At 42.0% G+C, this 20,985-nt stretch overlaps 1 protein-coding gene across 1 annotated transcript; it reads left to right on the top strand.

Annotated features, from left to right (window-relative positions):
- Positions 1–827: 827 nt before the first annotated feature.
- LOC139570620 (ubiquitin domain-containing protein 1-like) lies at positions 828–16,101 on the top strand. The gene is made up of 5 exons (XM_071392636.1): positions 828–1,095; positions 2,455–2,541; positions 12,156–12,383; positions 13,359–13,544; positions 14,931–16,101. Exons 1-5 carry the CDS (start codon positions 1,044–1,046, stop codon positions 15,152–15,154), a joined length of 777 nt encoding a protein of 258 aa, XP_071248737.1. The 5' UTR covers positions 828–1,043; the 3' UTR covers positions 15,155–16,101.
- Positions 16,102–20,985: the final 4,884 nt, after the last annotated feature.

Raw genomic sequence — 20,985 nt, 5'->3', positions numbered from 1 at the left:
ACATACATGCATGTATACCATTTTATGGTTGGCTGTTTTAAGAGAAATGGTTGATTTAGATATAAATTATATTTCTTGCTGCTGCTGTTTCTACTGCGCATGCGTTTCCGATTAATTTGTCGTCGGGACAGTGAACGCCGAGTGAAAGGCGATTAAATCTATAAACAAGCTGCAGATTGATTGCATGGATGAATCCACATGTTTACCTTATCAGACACGGCGGAGGGCGTTTTCAATCTATTGCAAGTACATCAACTCTAGCTTTTATACAGCGGCCTTTTTTTATTCGAACGAAAAGATAATCTAGTTTTGGGACGCAGGGGTCAGAGCAGGCACAGTTTTGGGCCTGTGTGAAGCTAGCCATAGTTAAGGATTAGCCACGCTAGTTGAATGTGCGGTTTGCCTTCAAAATAAAAGTTGCCTCATTGAAAGTGATTCTAACGGATAGAACAAATAGTGGAATCATTCCATATTTTGACTAGATAATGCTTAACAAGGTCGGAATGTTATAAATTAAACTAAATGCAATAATGTGTAGATTGATGAGGGGAAAAAACGACGTAATCAATTTTAGAATAAGGCTGTAACGTAACAAAATGTGGAAAAAGTCAAGGGGTCTGCATACTTTCCGAAATGCACTGTAAGTCTCCAATGCAATTCTAAAGTCTAATACATCCGGAGTGCGAATTCAACTGATGTTTTCTTTTTTGTCTTTTGTTGAATTTTTATAGAACATTCCGACCTTGTTTAGCATGATCTAAATAAAGTTTAAAAAAAAAATCTAGTCCATGATTCCACTATTTAAATCCGTTTGAATCACGTTCAATGGGGACTTTTATTTTTAAGGCGAACCTCAAATTCCACTATTGGGGCTATTCCTTATTATGGCTAGCTTCACACGGGTCAGGTTTGGCACAGCGGCTGTGAGAATAGGCACCTGTTGGCGCAAAGGTGACATGACAAACACAGCGCAAAGCTGCTGACTCCTCTCACGTATCGCTGCAGCTGAATCCAGAACTAACTTTGGAGTTTAAGTTATTTGGATGTGGCAAGCCAACTGCAGACGAATGCTGAGTTTAACGAACTGGATATCTGGTAAATAAAAACCTGTTTTGTTGAATTGATTGTTTACCAATGCAATAATTGCAAATAACAGCGCTGACAGAATTGTTTAATGTGTGTAGTTTTTAAGCCACAGTAGTTTTTAAGCCACAGTTGCATTGATTTGATAGATACAAAACCAAGACATGTGGAAACAGCCTGAAGACCCGACATTGAATTGCATTAAATTCTACGTCGGGCATAAATGAGCGTGTATGTGGATCAGAAAAGTTCCTCTCAATCCCACAATCCAGAATGTTGAATGACATTTGCCTGGGAAACCGCTAGTGGTTTTATGGATCTTTACTATCATCTTGTCTTGATGTGTACAGATGGTAATACACTTGTGACCCGCAGCGACCAGTTCGTAAATACACCATTCTTCATTCATGCAAGGCTTCGATTTCCTCCTTAACTAAATTGAATTGTGAAGAGGCAGAAAAAAGGGGGAACTATGCTTACTTTCTTCCCCTTCAGCCTGACTGATGCAACCGGATTGGCTGAATGCGAAAGGCAACATCTGGGACTAGTATTCCTAGGCATTAGTGGCTGCCCAGGCTAGAATACAATTATATTGTAATTTACTTTACTGGTTGTCTGTGTGGTTTGTCATTTTGCAGGTAGGAATGTGAGACAAAATATCCATAGGACAATATAATTACATGAACGTTTCAAAGTACTATGCGTTCATATTTCTATCATCTGAAGCATCAGCAGGAGCTCGTGCATGTGTTTACATGATTCTGCACGTGCTTCAGGTGACTACCAGTGCTTTTCAAAAGTTAGTGTAATCATACTTTCCTGTGGATATATTGTGACAACCAGTAAAATATAATTTTATTAAACATACTGGGTTTGTAGCGGTTGAGAGAGGAAACTTTCCTGATCCAAATTCACATTTATGCGGAATGTTGAATCCAATCCAATGCAATTCAATGTCAGGTCTTCAGGCTAATGGAAACAGCCATCTTGCTATCTTAATTGCAGTTTGTGAGCTCGAGCTGTCAGACACGTTGACAGCTCATGGTAGACGTGGCATGTAAACGTTGCCATTACAGCATTACCAATAAAACAATGAGCAAATGTCATTGACCATCCAAATATGAGATGTGTTTTGCAGGTATATATCAAACTGACAAGTATCGTCTTTGGATGAATTAAAAAAACACAATGTTTATGATTTGTTTTGTTTCTATATTTCAATAGCTCCCCTTGCATTTGTTTGGCAACATTATAACTGATTGATAACTGTTAATCTTTTATCTCTTTCGTGTGTGTGTGTGTGTGTGTGTGTGTGTGTGTTTTCCTGATGTTATGTAGCTACTGATGTTATGTAATTGTATGGCTCTGCAGAGACAGTCATGGGCGGGTGTGTAGGGAGGGATCAGCTGGACGGACCAGGGCCTGCCAGGAACTCTACATGGAGCAAAAAACGAGGAGGTAAGAAATTCTGACTGTATAATGCTCTGCAGACAGTGGTGTAGTGGAGGGTATATGTCATATACCCACTCTTTTCCAGTGGGCATTGTGTATACTTCACTCAAAGTAGCCTATGCCTACCTGGCAGAATGATATCATGATTATTTGCATCAATCCAGTGGCCATTTGTTTTGCAAGCTCCATCTCATGTTCGCTACAGAAACACCGGTAACTAGGGCTGTTATGGTGACCATATTACCGCCGGCAGTCAGGAGTCATTACCGCAGTGAAATTCCACGTGACCATTGAGTCACAGTAACTAGACTTCTCCAAAACTGTGCTCTGATGCTTCCGATGGTCATTAGTAGTAGCCTACCAAACTTGCTAACTGCCAGTTGCTAGTGTCCCTCTAATCACTCTGACATCAATGCTAATGCAATCGAAAATCAAATCAAACACTTCATTAGAGCCCTGTTATTCAGAGTTATAGCAGAATATGATCACCTGTTGCGCAGCGAGAGCCAGCTCCTCATAGCTGGTTGATGCATAGGATGAAATGTGTTCCTGTTGCACAACATTTCTATAGGCTGTGCTATGAAATTGTGTGAGAAAAGAGTTTTGATGGCCTCTATTAAAAAGAGGAGGAACCCATCAGCTTTCAAACAGTGTTTAAACTTTGAGCACCTCTAATTCCTAAATATTTTGGCATTAAGGTCCAAAAAGTCACTTTCTGACTTTCTTCTATGGGCAAACACATATTGAAAGTTTTGTTTAAATGAAAAGGGGTGTGGTCAAAAAGTGATTTAATTCAAATGGATTTACCCATATACTACATTATTTGTTTATAAATGTCGCCTATGACAACAAAAACATTTGGTCCTTTTTGTTAGGATTGTCATATGATTGTACGTGGTCCTCTGTTGCTCAGTTGGTAGAGCATGGAGGTTGCAATGCCAGGATAGTGGGTTTGATTCCGTGGACCACCCGTACATAAAATGGATGCACGCATGACTGTTAGTCATTTTGGATAAAAGCGTAATTGGCATAATATATACATTATGGTTAAGCTAATGTAAGACCCTTGTTCTAAGCATTGTTCTACAGAAGCTATAGTCTCTGGTCTAGGCTGGTCTGCAATGGATCATACCTGGAACTTTCCAGGCCAAGTTTGTTTCTTAACAAACAGGTAACCTATACATTGGATTATACCAAGAAGTAGCCCCCCCCCCCCTCCCCCCAAAGAGATGTACAATGGATTCTACCTAGAACTATCTACCCCCAAACAGCCGTACAATGGTGTAAAACTTGAACTGCCCATCAACAGGTGCAATCCCATTCACAGCAGATTAGTATGGTCTGACCAGAGTTTAAAGTCTATAATGGGGTTGTGGTGTTGACTTGGGTTATTCTTGACCTCTTCCACCTCTTCCTCTAAATAGCTAATTGGATTAGTGCTGTTGTGTAGGCATTAGCTGCCTACCTAGCCAATCTGGATAGGATACTATTGATAGATGCTGTTTATGGCATATGTAGCCAGATATTCCCTCTGTCATATATTGATCCTGTGGTATTTTGGGTGGCTGGGTGTGTGTGTTTGTGTGTGTGTGTTATTAAGGCATTTGTTAGTAAAGAACTGGGGAAGTGTCACAACAGCTAGCTAACCTAGCTCAGACTCCACAAGGATAACTGTAGTCGTCACGGATAGCCAAAGCGTGAGAATCTAGTCCAGGTGGTGGGATCATACCCTTGACCACTGCAACCTTCTTAGACAGAGAGACGTAAGCTTCAATTTCTGGTTGGAGTCTCTGAAAGGCTGTTCTTTCTGATGCTGAGTCAGTGTTGTGTTTGATTTAAACAACGGTATCTGGAACTAAGAGATTGTGTGTCTGACACACACACACATCAAATCTCTGGGAGAGAGAAAGAGAAAAACATGGGAGTCGCTAACTCTAGGGACTACCATCCGTACCACCCCTCACAGTCTCCCATTAAGGTGGTGCTGAAAAGTGAGTATGTATGCAGATGGACTATGGATTGTTGGAGTGCTGTATGACTGTGCTAGTGAGCCTCATCTTTCTAGAGCTGCAATTGCCAATAACATAAAAGTATTAAGTCTGTGTGTAGTTTGTTTTCCAACATGTCAAGTTGAAGAAGTGTAAGATGTGGTCATTTAAATATTAGTAACAACTTATTATTAGGTTGTAATACATCTGTTTTAAGCTATAGTACGTGTTAATATAACCTACCTCATTTCATGAATTCAGTTGGCAGGGGACAGGGGATGTTTATGAAGGAAAGGGGAAAGGGGGATACCTAGTCAGTTGTCCAACTGAATGTATTCAACTGAAATGTGTCTTCTGCATTTAACCCAACCCCTCTGAAGGGCTATGAGGAGAAGGAAGTGTGTAATGTAAATAAGGGGACTTAGACTAATTATTATGGAAATATACTGTAGTAGTATCAGGAGTCAAACTTGTGTAATAACTATATAATAGTGACTATTAAAGGGCAATTCCACCACTTTTCAACCTAATTTTCATTATCTCAAACATAACACCAGTGTCTAAATATGTGAAAACGGCACATGTCTACCTTTTGTAGAAAGAAATATAAAGTTAAAAAGTTCTACCCCATGACATCATCAAAAGTTAAAACATGATTTTAAAACACTATGAGATCCACAGTGTCACGTTCTGACCTTAGTTCCTTTTTTATGTCTTTATTTTAGTTTGGTCAGGGCGTGAGTTGGGGTGGGCATTCTATGTTGTTTTTCTATGTTTTGTTCTGTACGTTATATTTCTATGTGTTTGGCCTAGTATGGTTCTCAATCAGAGGCAGGTGTCGATCGTTGTCTCTGATTGAGAATCATACTTAGGTAGCCTGTTTTCCCACTATGGGTTGTGGGTAGTTGTTTTCCGTTTCAGTGTTTGCACCATTCGGGACTGTGTCGGTTTTCATTTGATTCTCTTGTTCTTTTTGTATTTTGTATTCATTCTCATTAAAAGTTATTATGGATACGTACCACGCTGCACATTGGTCCGATATTTCCTACTCCTCCTCAGACGAAGAGGACGAAAGCCGTTACAGAACTTCCCACAAACCAAGGACCAAGCAACGTGGTATAGAAAGGCAGCGATCTCTGGACTCATGGACATGGGAGGAGATTTTGGACGGCAAGGGACCCTGGGCACAGGCTGGGGAATATCGACGCCCTAAGGAAGAACTGGAGGCAGCGAAAGCTGAGCGGCGGCGGTATGAGGAGGTAGCACGGCAGCACGAGAGGCAGCCCCCAATTTTTTTTTTGGGGGGGGGCACGCGGGGTGTGTGGCGGAGTCAGGTTGGAGACCTGAGCCCACTCCTCGTGCTTATCGTAAGCAGCGCGTTACTGGTCAGACACCGTGTTATGCGGTGAAGCGCACGGTGTCGCCAGTACGCGTTCAGTACCCGATGGGCTATAGGCCAGCCCCCCGCAAGTGCCATGCGAGTGTGGGCATCCAGCCAGGGCGTGTTGTGCCGGCTCAGCGTGTCTGGTCTCCGGTACGCCGTTTCGGGCCAGGGTATCCTGCGCCGGCTCTGCGTGCTGTGTCTCCGGGGAGCTGGGAGGGTGCAGTGCGTCTTATGCCTGCGCTCCGCTCGTGCCGGGCGAATGTGTGCATTGAGCCTAAGGGAGAGGTGCGAGTGGTATGCACCAGATCTCCAGTGCTCACCCACAGCCCGGTTCAACCTGTGCCTGCACTCTGGAGGGTCCGGGCTAAAGTGGTCATCCAGCCTGGAGAAGTGGTGCCAAGGCTGCGCACCAGAGCTCCAGTGCTCCCCCACAGCCCGGTCCTTCCGGTGCCTCCTCCAAGCACCAGGCCTCCTGTAGGTTTCCCCAGCCTGGTGGGTCCTGTGGCAGCCCCACGCACAGCAAACAATGCACACAATAAAGTTATGAAACAATGAATGGCGGGAGAGAACGCATTCTGGAGAGAGACGTGCCTTGTGCATCTGAGCCACAATCTCCATAATCTTGGACCGTGTCATCTCTGTGGCCTCCTCAATGGATTAGTCCACAAAAAGAAACGTCCTCTCACTGTCAACTGCGTTTATTTTCAGCACACTTAACATGTGTAAGTATTTGTAGGAACATAGGATTCAACAACTGAGACACAAACTGAACAAGTTCCACAGACATGTGACTAACATAAATTGAATAATGTGTCCTGAACAAAGGGGGGGTCAAAATCAAAAGTAACAGTCAGTATCTGGTGTGGCCACCAGCTGCATTAAGTACTGCAGTGCATTTCCTCCTCATGGACTGCACCAGATCTGACAGTTCTTGCTGTGAGATGTTACCCCACTCTTCCATCAAGGCACCTGCAAGTTCCCGGACATTTCTGGGTAGGATGGCCCTAGCCCTCACCCTCCAATCCAACAGGTCCCAGATACAACAAGCTCAGCCCGATGATGCTGTGACACACCGCCCCAGACCATGACAGACCCTCCACCTCCAAATCGATCCCGCTCCAGAGTACAGGCCTCGGTGTAACGCTCATTCCTTCGACAATAAACGTGAATCCTACCATCACCCCTGGTGAGACAAAATTGCGACTGTTTCCACTGATGTCTGGTGAGGACCTGCCTTACAACAGGTCTACAAGCCCTCAGTCCAGCCTCTCTCAGCCTATTGAGAACAGTCAGAGCACAATTTTTTTGCTCAGTTTAGTATGTTCTATGGATGGTCTTAAACTGCAGTAATTTATGTCTGAGATAATATGAACATGACTGGGCATTCAAACATATCTGTATCCATTCATCATCATCAATAGCTTCTCCCAGGTATTCCTCACAAGGACACCAATAATAATAAGAGACTTGCTTGGGCCAAGAAACACGAGCAATGGACATTAGACCGGTGGAAATCTGTCCTTTGATCTGATGAGTCCAAATGTGAGATTTTTGGTTCCAACCGCCGTGTCTTTGTGAGACGCAGAGTAGGTGAATGAATGATCTCCGCATATGATCTCCCATGAGGCATGGGGGAGAAGGTATGATGGTACTTTGCTGGTGACTTTGTCTGTGATTTATTTAGAATTCAAGTCACACTTAACCAGCATGGCTACCACAGCATTCTGCAGCGATACGCCATCCCATTTGGTTTGCGCTTAGTGGGACTATCATTTGTTTTTTAGCAGGACAATGACGCAACACACCTCCAGGCTGTGTAAGGACTATTTGACCAAGAAGGTGATGGTGTGCTGCATCAGATGACCCGGCCTCCACAATCACCCGACCTCAACCCATTTGAGATGGTTTGGGATGAGTTGGACCACAGAGTGAAGGAAAAGCAGCCAACAAGTGCTCAGCATCTGTGGGAACTCGAGAGGAAAAGCAGAGTGCCAAGAGTAAAGTATTCCAGGTGAAGCTGGTTGAGAGAATGACAAGAGTGTGCAGCTGTCATCAATGCAAAGGGTGGCTACTTTGAAGAATCTAAAATCTAAAATACACTTTTTTGGTTACTACATGATTCCATATCTGTTATTTCATAGTTTTGATGTCTTCACTATTATTCTACAATTTAGAAAATAGTCAAACTAAAGAAAAACCCTTGAATGAGTAGGTGTGTCCAAACTTTTGACTGGTACTGTAGCTAGCTAACGTTAGCCAACTTTTGGCTAGCTCTAATGGTACATCAACTGACGAAAACAAGCCAAGTGAATTTACTTCTGTTGAAATGGGACAAAAACATTTCCATACACACAACAGCTGACAGAGACCAGAGCTGAACTGGCTGTGGTATCTACTAGCTAGCTACAGTGGTTCTAACTTTATAAGTTGCGTCATACTGCAGCACACCTTGCGGGTTGCCGCAGAATTCTATGGCACGTTATTTAATTGTCAGCCATTGTTACCATTAATGCTAGTTAGTGCTAGTTTGACCACCAGAGGGCATCTTTGTGAAGCATTTGATAGCCTTCAATATTGACTGTACTAGAGAATTAAAAACCTTTTTTTGTAAGAACATAGTATATGGGATTGATTTTTAAGAAATGTAGCTTAATTAATTTGATTAATATTATGGTGTTTCTATTCCAAGAAAAACGAAACCCTCAGGGGAACGGAAAATATGGAGCTGTACAACGTGACGGCCGGGAGTAGGCTACAGTACTAAGAGCATAACATTTCCACACCCTAATTGTAGTCTAACGAATACCCAAATGGAGATTCAGTGAAAATATTATTTTATTGATTTATCAAGACCAATCCCCATGCTTGTCTCAGAGCAGCACGAAACGGTGCTGAAATAGTTGACCATACGCGGGTAGGCTATTGCTTCAAATCCAATTGCTTCTAACTTCAATAGGCTTTTTAAATAAATAATACCTACACCACTTTTAACAGCACATTACTCAACACTAGTGATACTCATGTCACCTACGGTAGGCCTACAGAATATCTACAAATATTTGTTTCAATGACATTTAGAGGATTGGAGGATTCTAAATTAATATCTAAGGGCCATTTTTCGTTAGGGCAAATCTGATCTGTGAGAATATCTTAGCGGCTTTTATATAATTCTAAATGAATTAATAATAATAATAATTTAGCGCCGCCCTATGGGACTTTCCAATCACGGTCGGATGTGATACAGCCTGGATTCAAACCAGGTATTGTAGTGAATCCTCTTGCACTGAGATGCAGTGCCTTAGACGACTGCGCCACTCGGGAGCCGTGATCAACATGACCAATATATATTGTCCTGCTAATAGCCCATCCTAGAAACGTTGTTTGCAGAATTCACAGCCTGATACACTTGTGAAAAACAGGGTTAATAATAATTATAATACTTTTTTCCCCTTCCACTTGTTAAAGGTTCCAATTGCTAAAGTTTTTTTAATCAATTAGTATATTTGAGTTTAACCACAATTTTTGTTGGATTGTTTGTTCGGTCTTTTCTGGTGGATTAAACTGAAATTGCAACCAACTTTCTATGGCTTGTTTAAAAAATAACGAGATTTTGGAGATTTTGTTTTCAAATAATGTAAAGTGAGCGAGGAAAATGGCCATCCGTGAGACATTGCTATTAATTTGTAAATAAAGCCAGTTTGTTATTTAGAATGATTTATTTCTGTTTTTAGAGGGAGAGAAACCAAAAGTCTACCGTCACCTCATGGGTCTCTCAGTCACGGCCAGCACAAGTATTGAACCAGCATCTGTAGCAACGCAGTTTGCACTGCGATGTAGTGTCTTATACCACTGCGCCACTCGAGCGCTGTACAACATGACTGGTCGGGAGTAGGCTACAGTACTACAGTAAGAGCAAAATAATCCTAACATTTCCACACCCTAATTGTAGCCTAAGTTTCTCTTAGAATAAAAACCTTAGTGTAACAACAGTTTTACTAAGTAATACTGACAAGTAGTAACAAAAAAAAGTGTATTTTTCTGGGTGTGCACGTTCAGGACAGAGGAATAGCAATTCTTACGCTATTGTTCTAAATTCAATCACCTTCTTCATCCTCATCATTTAGTTAATTGAAATTAAATTTTGAAGTCGTGCACAATTATCAGTTTCTATTTGGTTTATGTCACCCATTCATTGTCAGTTAGAGACAAAGTAGCGCCTTGGGACCCAAAAGCATAATCAGTGCTCTAACTCCCCCTTGCTCTGGCCTGGAGCAATGAAGTAGTGACGCAGGGTACCGTACTAAACCACAAATTACCTCTAAGTCCCGCAGCATAATCACAAAACTTTTAGTTGAGCTATCACAGTAGTTCATTCTCTTGAGACACAACTTCAGCCAAGAGGGGATGAAACATTACTGTAGCAACGTTACGTTTCTGTTACACTACTAGCTCAGCACTGGGAATAAATGTTGCTGCCCCTATCATCGCCAAGCCTATCTCTGACCTTTTTAACCTGTCTCTCCTCTCTGGGGAGGTTCTCATTGCTTGGAAGGCAGCCACAGTGCGTCCTTTATTTAAAGGGCAGATCAAACTGATCCTAACTGTTATAGGCCAATTTCTATTTTGCCCTGTTTATCAAAAGTGTTGGAAAAACTTGTCAATAATCAACTGACTGGCTTTCTTCACGTCTATAGTATTCTCTCGGGTACGCAATCTCGTTTCCGCTCAGGTTATGGATGTGTCACTGCAACCTTAAAGGTCCTCAATAATGTCACCATTGCCCTTGATTCTAAGCAAAGTTGTGCTGATATTTTGATTGACTTGGCCAAAGCTTTTGATATGGTAGACCATTTCATTCTTGTGGGCCAGCTAAGGAGTATTGGTGTCTCTGAGGGGTCTTTGGCCTGGTTTGCTAACTACCTCTCTGAAAGAGTGCCGTGTATAAAGTCAGAACATCTGCTGTCGCAGCTACAGCCTGTGACCAAGGGAGTATCTGGGTCATGTCCCCCCTGTTCCCAGTGATAGTTGCACCCCTGGTTGTATGCTTTCCATTCCCATTTCAGGTTTATGTTTGTTCGTGATCTAAGAAATATGGATTTGTTTCAGAATGCAGTTGTTATCATAATTTTGAGGTCCGTTGAGTCTATAGCAGTCACCTGTCAGTCTCCACTCAGCACTCACCTCTCAGAGCAATGCATTGTGGGATAGCAGGAGCTAAATCCTGTTATGTGGTGCCTGATTACTGTGGTAATCCACTGGACTGTTGTCCACTAAAATGAGCGTGTGTGTATGTAACTCTGGATAGTCCACTGCACTATAAATAATCACTTTGATTTCCCCCCTCTCTCTCTGAATCAAAGTGACCTTAGTTTCCTGTACTGTATACTCCACTATGACCACAATGACTACCACTATTATACTGAGAGTCTCTACGCTGAAGATGCTTACAGAGGGGTACACACATCTCTTCTTGAGATGTGCTTCAGCAGTATAAAGTAAAGCCCCAGATATCCCTGAACCTTACATATGGAGTAAGGTAAGCTCTGGCCAATCATTAAACCTTGAGAGACCTAGGGACCTAGGCCAACCTGGCAACCACAGTGGAGATTTACTCAAAGGTTTCTGGTTTTCTCAGAGGCAGACATTGACAGAGTGCCTAAATAACTATTCCTGTTGAGGGTTACTTTCTGCCTCGTTACATTTTCTTGTCACTTTTTTATATAATGATTGGTGTTTATTGTTATTCTGTAGTTCTGTCCATCCTGTAAGCTGATTGTTATCCACCTTGAAGATGAATGCATCTGATCTTCATGTTTCATGCACAGTTTTGTTTTTCTAGAATGTGGTGCGCTTGCATGTTGAGGTCCAGGACTATTCACTTCTGTACTATTTTGTCAAATTATACGATTCTGCTTTGGTTGCTTCTGTTCTCCCAACATGTTCTCACTCACTGTTCATCAATTGATGCCATGAGTCAGACAGACAAGAGAATAGTCTGTGGATGTCCTACTTCTGAATGTAGAAAAGCCTCCTAATAATCCTTTATACAATGGCTAGTTCCAGCCACACATGATTGGCATTTGAAAATGACAATGAATGAGAGCTAGTAAGCTACACTCTGTAATAAGTGTTCTATTACATGATTTTCAGAGGAATGGCAGTGTACATTCAGATCGAAACGCTGAATTAAATATCCTCATTAAATAGACGCAACCTGATGTATTTACTTTTTCTTTATTTCCATTCAGGACGCAATGAGCCCCTGAAGAAGGAGTGCCCTAAATGGAAGAGTGAGTACCCTATGACTGAGGGCCAGCTGAGGAGTAAGAGGGATGAGTTTTGGGACACGGCTCCAGCCTTTGACGGCAGGAAGGAGATTTGGGACGCGCTCCGAGCGGCAGCAGTGGCTGCAGAGGTGAACGACCTGGAACTGGCTCAGGCCATAGTGGACGGAGCCTGCATCACACTACCACACGGTGAGACATGCATGCGCACGCACGCACACACACACACAAACTCACACGCACGTTCCATCTTAATCACTAACTTGTAACATCTAACTAATATAACATTAGTATTTATAACATTTGGCACCAACCTGATGGACATTATAATGCTATATCAAACCTATGCCTAAGCCCAAATCGACACCAAAAGTGTTCTCCGGCTGTCCCCATAGGATAACCCTTTTTGGTTCCAGGTCAAATCCTTTTTGGTTCCAGTTAGAATAATTGTTGGTTTCATGTAGAACCTCCCTGTGGAAAGGGTTCTACATGGAACCCAAAACGGTTCTGCTTAGAACCAACAAGGGTTCTTCAAAGGGTTCTTCTATGGCAACATCCAAAGAACCCTATTAGGTTCTAGATAGGGAGTGTAACTCCCTATATGCACTTGTGGAGATCTGAATGGATTGCACTGGCATTGATATAGTAATAGCTCCTCCATGTATTTGTATAGCCTGGGTGATGTATCCTGATGGAACCAGCCTGATCACATGACAGAGGGCTTACCATTTATGTTTCACTTAACACTGCGATCAGTCTGGTTCCACCAGGCTACGGGTGACATAATTCATGACCAGTTAGCTGATTTGAGATCTGTGTGTGTCTGTGGTTGTCAGATTACTGCTGTGTAGTTATATAATAGTCCTGGGCAGCATGACAAGAACTCAGGGATTTAGCTACATAGACATTATGGACACAGCAGAGGGGGAAAGCTCCTCTATAATGTATGTGCATGTTTGACATGTGGTATTGCATCATTCTAGTATTATTTTCTAAACAGAACATTGCAGAATCGGGTGTGTTTCAGCAGGGCTGGAGCAAAAGCCTGCGCTGTAGATCCGGGCAGAGGGTTGGCCACCTCTAGTCTAGGGGTCCCTAGAGGCTGGGAGTTGATTTCAGATAGGACTTGTTACTGAGGTTTGTTTTGTGTTTATCTGTCCCATCCAGGTATGCTGACAGAGAGTTATGATGAGCTGGGGAACCGCTACCAACTTCCTGCCTACACTCTAGCCCCTCCCACCAACCTCATCACTGAATGCACCAATGAGAGCCAAGCTCCCAATCTAAAGGAGCAGAAAAAGCCTCCCCCTCCTCCTAAAGAGGAGTTCCAGCTACGAGTGCGTCTCTCGTGCGGTAAGAGAGACACCCTATTCCTTTTCTCTTTTGTCGTTTAGTTGTTCAATTTCTCTCTGGGGTTCTTCATTGAGATAAGAGGGGTATACTATGAATCTAGATAGATGTACTCAGGCTTTTCTGAAATTAGCTACCTTCAGTTAACTTCCCATTCAAGCTCAGGCTTCATTCATGTTACAAAGGTAAATATTGATCAAACACCTGCCTACATCCTATCATTACCAGCCTGCTCGAGCTGGGCTTGTAACTGCGTGTTCATGTCGCACTTGACTAGTTGCAAGTCGATCCATGTTGGAGTTAGTGCCACATTTTCATTTTTGCCCAAATCAAAATGAAAGAAAAGTTAACCTGAAAATTCAGCAGACTATGGTGTGAAATGTGCTATTAGAAGTTTTACTGCGTGTGACGTTTCAAATACATCCTATCATTTCTAACTGTGTTGTGTGATATGTATTTGAATGTGACTATTAAAAAACATATATTCCTCAAATATGGTCCGGAGAACGAAGGGGTGATGATGCACTCTTTGCGAGAGGGAGGGAATCTAATTTGATTGGTCCTCAACTCACGGCTCAAAGACTTTTGTCACCGGTTATCCCGAGTTGAACTCAGAGTTGACCAAAGTTAGCTCGCTTACTCATCTATCTAGATTAGAGTAGTACACCACTCAGGATAAATCCATGCCCAATCCCCAGGGTCATTCCAATACTAATAATCTGGTGTGTGAATGTCAGCCCCTCAGGCCTAGTTATTATCATCTTGTTTGACAGTGTGTTTAAAGGGGGCCTGAAGCTCTAGATTTGGCCTTGTTTTTCGGCTTGGTCATGAAGAAATACAGCTGCCATGACTGAAGCCAAACGAGAGTTGTCTGGGGAGGGGGGTTATAATGTGGGTGTCTCTTGTGGATGTGCACGCATGTGGCAAGTCTTTGTACATTCAATCTGCCAAAACAGTACACAGTTAGTCACTCACCCTTTTAGCTAACTTGAAGCCATCTAACCAGGTCTTGGGTCTTGAAATCGCCTATGCCAGGGGTTCTCAAACTTTTGTGATAGCAAATTCATCAGGGACCCCCTCGTAACTTGAGTGAGATAAAAAATAGCATACAAGGACTTTTACTATGACTTCGGCAGTGCATGGCTGGGTGAACCAAGTCTCGGCCCTGGGAATGAACTTTTTAAAGGCTCTCCTCTTGGCATCTTAGAGGAAATGTTGCAGTTTTAAAGCTAATTTCCTGCAATTTTACACATTTTGCCATGAGGCAGAGAGAAATGTTGCAGATTTAATGCTTGAAGCTAGAGTCCTTAATTGAAAGACACCATTCTATATTCCTGAACAGACCCCTGATTGTAGAAGTAACTTGACAAATGTCTTTCTCCTCCACAGGTAAGGACCTACGTATAAGCGCCTCCATGTCAGACTCCATTTCCCAGCTGAAGACAGCCCTGGAGGGGCAGGAGGACATTGAAGCGGCCCACCAACGCTGGTTCTTTGCAGGGAAACTGCTAACAGATAAGACCCGACTCCAGGACACTAAGATACAAAAAGACTTTGTGGTCCAGGTCATCGTGAACAACTACTCACCCGTAACCAAACTCATACCAAACTGAGAGAAAGAGAGAGAGGTGGCGCAAGGCCTTGTTTCACTCCTCTGGAAGTTAAGCACACCAGGGTTGTGTTCATTAGCGCACACTGTAGGGAAACGTTTTGCAACAGAAAACAAACATGTTTTTATTGTACATGTTCAGATAGTTCCTCCAAGTTTCGGACCACTTTCTTACATTTCATGTCTAGTGGACACGACCCTGGACTGTTGGTTACTGCAAAGGAATTTGGGGTATAATATTTGATAATTAGTTTACGTTTGCTTTTGTATTTCCTATCCTCTTTTTGTATTTCCCAATATTTTCCAAATAATCCCACATTGTTAATTTGTGTATTTTCACTCCGTATGTGTAGCCTGGCAAAGAACTGACAAACTGTAGACTGAACTGGAAAAGAATCATGGCATGAGGAGAATTTACTACAGTACCTGTCTGTCTACAGATTATCCACTACCATTACATCTCTGTCCCCGACAGTATATCAATTATTTTCCTTGTGAGTGTGTCCTTGTGTTCATCTGGAACTTTGAACTATGAATAGGGTTGGACAGTGGAAAGTATCCTGCCTGACGATACAAATATTCTATTGGATCTCTATTTATACTGAAAGCCATTCTATTTGTATTATTTCTATTGTCTGATTGTTACATAATGGTAAAGAAGAATATTGACAGATTTATGAAATTATGTTTACATACTGTTTCAATGCTTGTTTAATTGTGAATATTTATATATTTAATAAGCAGAAATGTATTTTTAAGTGAAAATGTTCATGAAAACTCAACAATGTGATGAACAAGTGAAAATACTGGTTTATAAGGTGGAAATAGCTGATTTGATTTTCTCTATTTTTCCAACCAGGTATGGATAACATGCTGTAGTTTTGTATGCTCCAAAGTGCACTAAAAGTGGATGAATATTTGTGAATTAATTTATGAATAAACATTCTAAATGAATCAAACCTCTGTATATTTGATTCAGAATTTTGTGCATAAAGGCTCTCTAAACAATTTTTTTTTTTCATGAAGTAGGTAGATTCATAAATACCTTCCTAACCCTAAATAATCTACAAGATTAGATGTTTTTAAATCTACTATGTCTTCATAAGGTAAGTCTGAATACCAAATACTGAGTGCTTAAACCAAAACGCTTTAAAAAATCATACATTTCCTAAGTCTGAATCGTCCCCTGTGTAATGACAAAATGTAACTACAAATGGTAACCGTGTCAAAAACTGTTTTTATGGTAGTCAAGTGTATACATTTAAATGACTAGTGTAGAAAAATTGGGGCTAGTAGTAGAAGTAGTGACTGTATTACAAATATACCGAACAAAAATATAAGCGCTGGTCCCATGTTTCATAATCTGAAATAAAAGATCCCAGAAATGTTCCATAAACACAAAAAGCTTATTTCTCTCAAATTGTGTGCACAAATATGTTTACAACCCTTTTAGTGAATGTTTCTACTTTGCCTAAATAATCCATTCACGGGACAGGTGTGGCATACCAAGAAGCTGATTAATCAGCATGAGCATTACACAGGTGCACCTTGTGCTGGGGACAATAAAAGGCCACTCTAAAATGTGCAGTTTTGTCACACAACACAATGCCACATATGTCTCAAGTTTTGAGGGCTTGCTGACTGCAGGAATGTCCACCAGAGCTGTTGCCAGATAATTTTATGTTAATTTCTCGACCATAAGCCGAGGTAGTTTTAGAGAATTCGGCAGTACGTCCAACAGGCCTCAACCGCAGGCCACGTGCAACGACGCCAGCCCAGGACCTCCACATCCGGCTTCTTCACTTCGTCTGAGACCAGCCAACTGGACAGCTGATGAAACTGTGGGATCGCACAACCGAAGAATTTCTGCACAAACTGTCAGAAACCGTCTCAGGGAAACTCATCTACGTGCTCGTCATCCTCACCAGGATCTTGACCTGCAGTTCAGTGTCGTAACCGACTTCAGTGGGCAAATGCTAACCTTCCATGACCACTGGCACGCTGGAGAAGTGCGCTCTTCATGGATGAATCCTGGTTTGAACTGTACCGGACAGATGGCAGACAGCATGTATGACCTCGTGTGGTCAAGCGGTTTGCTGATGTCAATGTTGTGAACAGCGTGCCCCATGGTGGCTCTGGGGTTATGGTATGGGCAGGCATAAACTACAGACAACAAACACAATTGCATTTTATCGATGGCAATTTGAATGCACAGAGATAACGTGATGAGATCCTGAGGCCCATTGTCGTGCCATTCATACGCCGCTATCACCTCATGTTTCAGCATAATAATGCACGGCCCCATGACGCAATGATCTGTACATCATTCCTGGAAGCTGAAAATGTCCCAGTTCTTCCATGGCCATCATACTCAACAGACATGACACCCATTGAGCATGTTTGGGATGCTCTGGGTCGACATCTACAACAGCGTGTTCCAGTTCCCGCCAACATCCAGCAACTTCGCACGGCCATTGAAGAGGAGTGGGACAACATTCCACAGGCCACAATCAACAGCCTGATCAACTCTATGCAAAGGAGATGTGTATTGTTGCATGAGGCAAATGTTCTATAGGATTGAGGTCAGGGCTTTGTGATGGCCACCCTATACCTTGACTTTGTTGTCCTTAAACCATTTTGCCACAACTTTGGAAGTATGCTTGGGGTCATTGTCCATCTGGAAGACCCATTTGCGACCAAGCTTTAACTTCCTGACTGATGTCTTGAGATGTTGCCCCCTTTTTTCTCCAAACATAACGATGGTCATTATGCCCAAACAGTTCTATTTGTTTTCATCAAACCAGAGGACATTTCTCCAAAAATATGATCTTTGTCCCCATGTGCAGTTGCAAACCGTAGTCTGGCTTTTTTATGGCGATTTTGGAGCAGTGGCTTCTTCCTTGCTGAGCGGCCTCTCAGGTTATGTCGATATAGGACTCGTTTTACTGTGGATATAGATACTTTTGTACCTGTTTCTTCCAGCATCTTCACAAGGTCCTTTTCTGTTATTCTGGGATTGATTTGCACTTTTCACCAAAGTACGTTCATCTTTAGGAGACAGAACGTGTCTCCTTCCAGAGAGGTATGACGGCTGCGTGGTCCCATGGTGTTTGTTCTTGCGTACTATTGTTTGTTCAGATGAAAGTGGTACCTTCAGGCGTTTGTAAATTTATCCCAAGGATGAAGCAGACTTGTGGAGGTATACCATTTTGAGGTCTTGGTCTTGGCTGATTTCTTTTGATTTCCTCATGATGTCAAGCAAAGAGGCACTGAGTTTGAAGGTAGGCCTTGAAATACATCCACAGGTACACCTCCAATTGACTCAAATTATGTCAATTAGTCTATCAGAAGCTTCTAAAGCCATGACATAATTTTCTGGAATTTTCCAAGCTGTTTAAAAGTACAGTCAACTTAGTGTATGTAAACTTCTGACCCACTGGAATTGTGATACAGTGAATTATAAGTGAAATAATCTGTCTGTAAACAATTGTTGTAAAAATTACTTTGTCATGCACAAAGCAGATGTCCTATCCGACTTGCCAAACTATAGTTTGTTGACAAGAAATTTGAGGAGTGGTTGAAAAACGAATTTTAATGACTCCAACCTAAGTGTATGTAAACTTCTGACTTCAACTGTAATTAGAAGACAAGGAATACTTTATCACCCATTTTGTGGAAATGGAAATTAGTATTTTTTCTTTCACCCACATTACTCTATCTCTACATCTAGTAATAGTCTGTCTATCATAACCACTGATTAGAAGGGAGCCTTTTGCTTGCTCTTTGGGGTCCAGGTCAGGTTACTGTAAAGCATACATGCTGATGTGAGAAGGGCTTTATAAATACATCAAGGGCTTTATAAATACATTAATCAAACAATTGATTACGTTTGATTGATGCTAAAGCAGAAGGATGAATGGTTCTGAATCAGAGACAGATGTCATTAATTGTCTCTGATTGGGAGCCCTACAGATGATGAGGGAGAGATTAAGGACATTCTGGACGAGGTTGGAGTCAAGATTGTAAGTATCCACCAACGTTGCTGTCACGATCGTCTTGCTGAGAGAAAGTGGACCAAGGCGCAGCGTGTGCAAAATACATTCTCTTTTATTGTAGAGAAAGGGAAAAAAACACGCAAAAAACACTATAACAAACTGAAACAAAACAACAAACGAATCGTGAAGCTAATAACGTAAGTGCACACACAGGCTACAAACGTACAACATAGACAATTACCCACATTAACCTAGTGCCTATGGCTGCCTTAAATATGGCTCCCAATCAGAGACAATTAATGACATCTGTCTCTGATTGAGAACCATTCAGGCAACCATAGACACAGCTAGACACCTATATTAAACACAAACCCATCTACTCTATTTAACCCCCTAAACCATACAACCACCCTAGACACTACAAAAACACATACATTCCCCATGTCACACCCTGACCTAACTAAAATAATAAAGAAAACAAAGAATACTAAAGGCCAGGGTGTGACAGTTGCCTACCGATTTTCCACGTTACTGTGGCAGCTTCCCTTCCTAGGCGTGGTACACTACCTACCCATGTACGAAATCAATCAAATAAAAATTTTCAAATCAAATGTTATTTGTCACATGCTTCGTAAACATCAGGCGTAGACTAACAGTGAAATGCTTACTTACAGGCCCTTCCCAACAATGCAGAGAAAAAGAAAATAGAGAAATAATAGAAAAGTAAAACACATAACAATAAAAGTAATAATAAATACCCAAAGAGTAACAATAACTTGGCTATATACACGGGATACCAGATCCGATGCGATGTGCAAGGGTACGAGGTAATTGAGGTAGATATGTACATATAACTAAGAATAAAATGATGGATAATCAACAGTATCAGCAGCGCATGTGATGAGACAAAAAAGTTATTGCAAAAAGGGTCAGAACAGATAGTCCGGGTGGCTAGTTGGTTCACTGTTTAGTAAACTATTTAGCAGTCTTATGGTTTGGGGGTGTTAGCAGTTGATGTTATTTTTCAATAACACAGACCCCAAAGCAAATTGGGGAGAAAAATAGGTTTATTCAAATAGGGCAAATCATGGGGGGAGGTAGATGGTAGATGTTCATTCTCCCTGTCCTCAGTGATGCTCTCCAGTGATTCTCTTCACAGAACAAAGAAACAGGATGTAGTTTATAGCCCAGCCCTAGCATGTGGTTGACCAATTAGAATTCCTTGCAATAAAACTATGCCAATGGCCAAATAACAAGTATCGTATTTCAGACTCAATATATAGACAAATTCCTCCCATTAATCCCCAATTACAGAAAAAAACACTATTTCCATTGATCGTTAGTACTCTATTGACTCTTGTCCGCTTGACCTTTAGTACTGTATTGACCTCTGTCTCTGCATTGCGTATTTATCTTCAACATATTCTTACAGGGGTAGAAGCTGTTCAGGGTCCTGTTGGTTCCAGACTTGCATCGGTACCACTTGCCGTGTGATAGCAGAGAGAAAAGTCGATGACTTGGGTGGCTGGAGTTTGACCAGTTTTAGGGCCTTCCTCTGACACTGTTTCCTGTAGTCCACGATCAGTTCTTTTGTCTTGCTGACGTTGAGGGAGAGGTTGTTGTTATGGCACCACACTGCAAGTTCTCTGAACTCCTCCCTATGGGCTGTCTCATCGTCGTCGGTGATCAGGCCTACCTAAAAAGAGAACATTCCAGGATGGTCACTATGATGACAACATGGAACTCAAACCCCAGCTGAAATACAAAGGTACGGCTGACTGTCATTCTGTCTCTCTTTGTCTGTGTCTGTCCATGTGTGCTGGTTGCTGGTCTCAGTCCT

This window comes from Salvelinus alpinus, chromosome 3 (assembly GCF_045679555.1).
Source record: "Salvelinus alpinus chromosome 3, SLU_Salpinus.1, whole genome shotgun sequence".
NCBI lineage: Eukaryota > Metazoa > Chordata > Actinopteri > Salmoniformes > Salmonidae > Salvelinus > Salvelinus alpinus.
Note: the sequence above shows the minus strand (reverse complement) of the source record. Positions and strands in the feature narration are given on the sequence as shown.

Bases quoted from the DNA above. Each gene is read 5' to 3' on its own strand.
- LOC139570620 (XM_071392636.1), top strand. From the start codon at position 1,044: ATGTGGCAAGCCAACTGCAGACGAATGCTGAGTTTAACGAACTGGATA. The intron at 2,542-12,155 runs GTAAGAAATTCT...ATTTCCATTCAG, and splicing joins ATGGAGCAAAAAACGAGGAG to GACGCAATGAGCCCCTGAAG. The intron at 12,384-13,358 runs GTGAGACATGCA...TGTCCCATCCAG, and splicing joins CTGCATCACACTACCACACG to GTATGCTGACAGAGAGTTAT.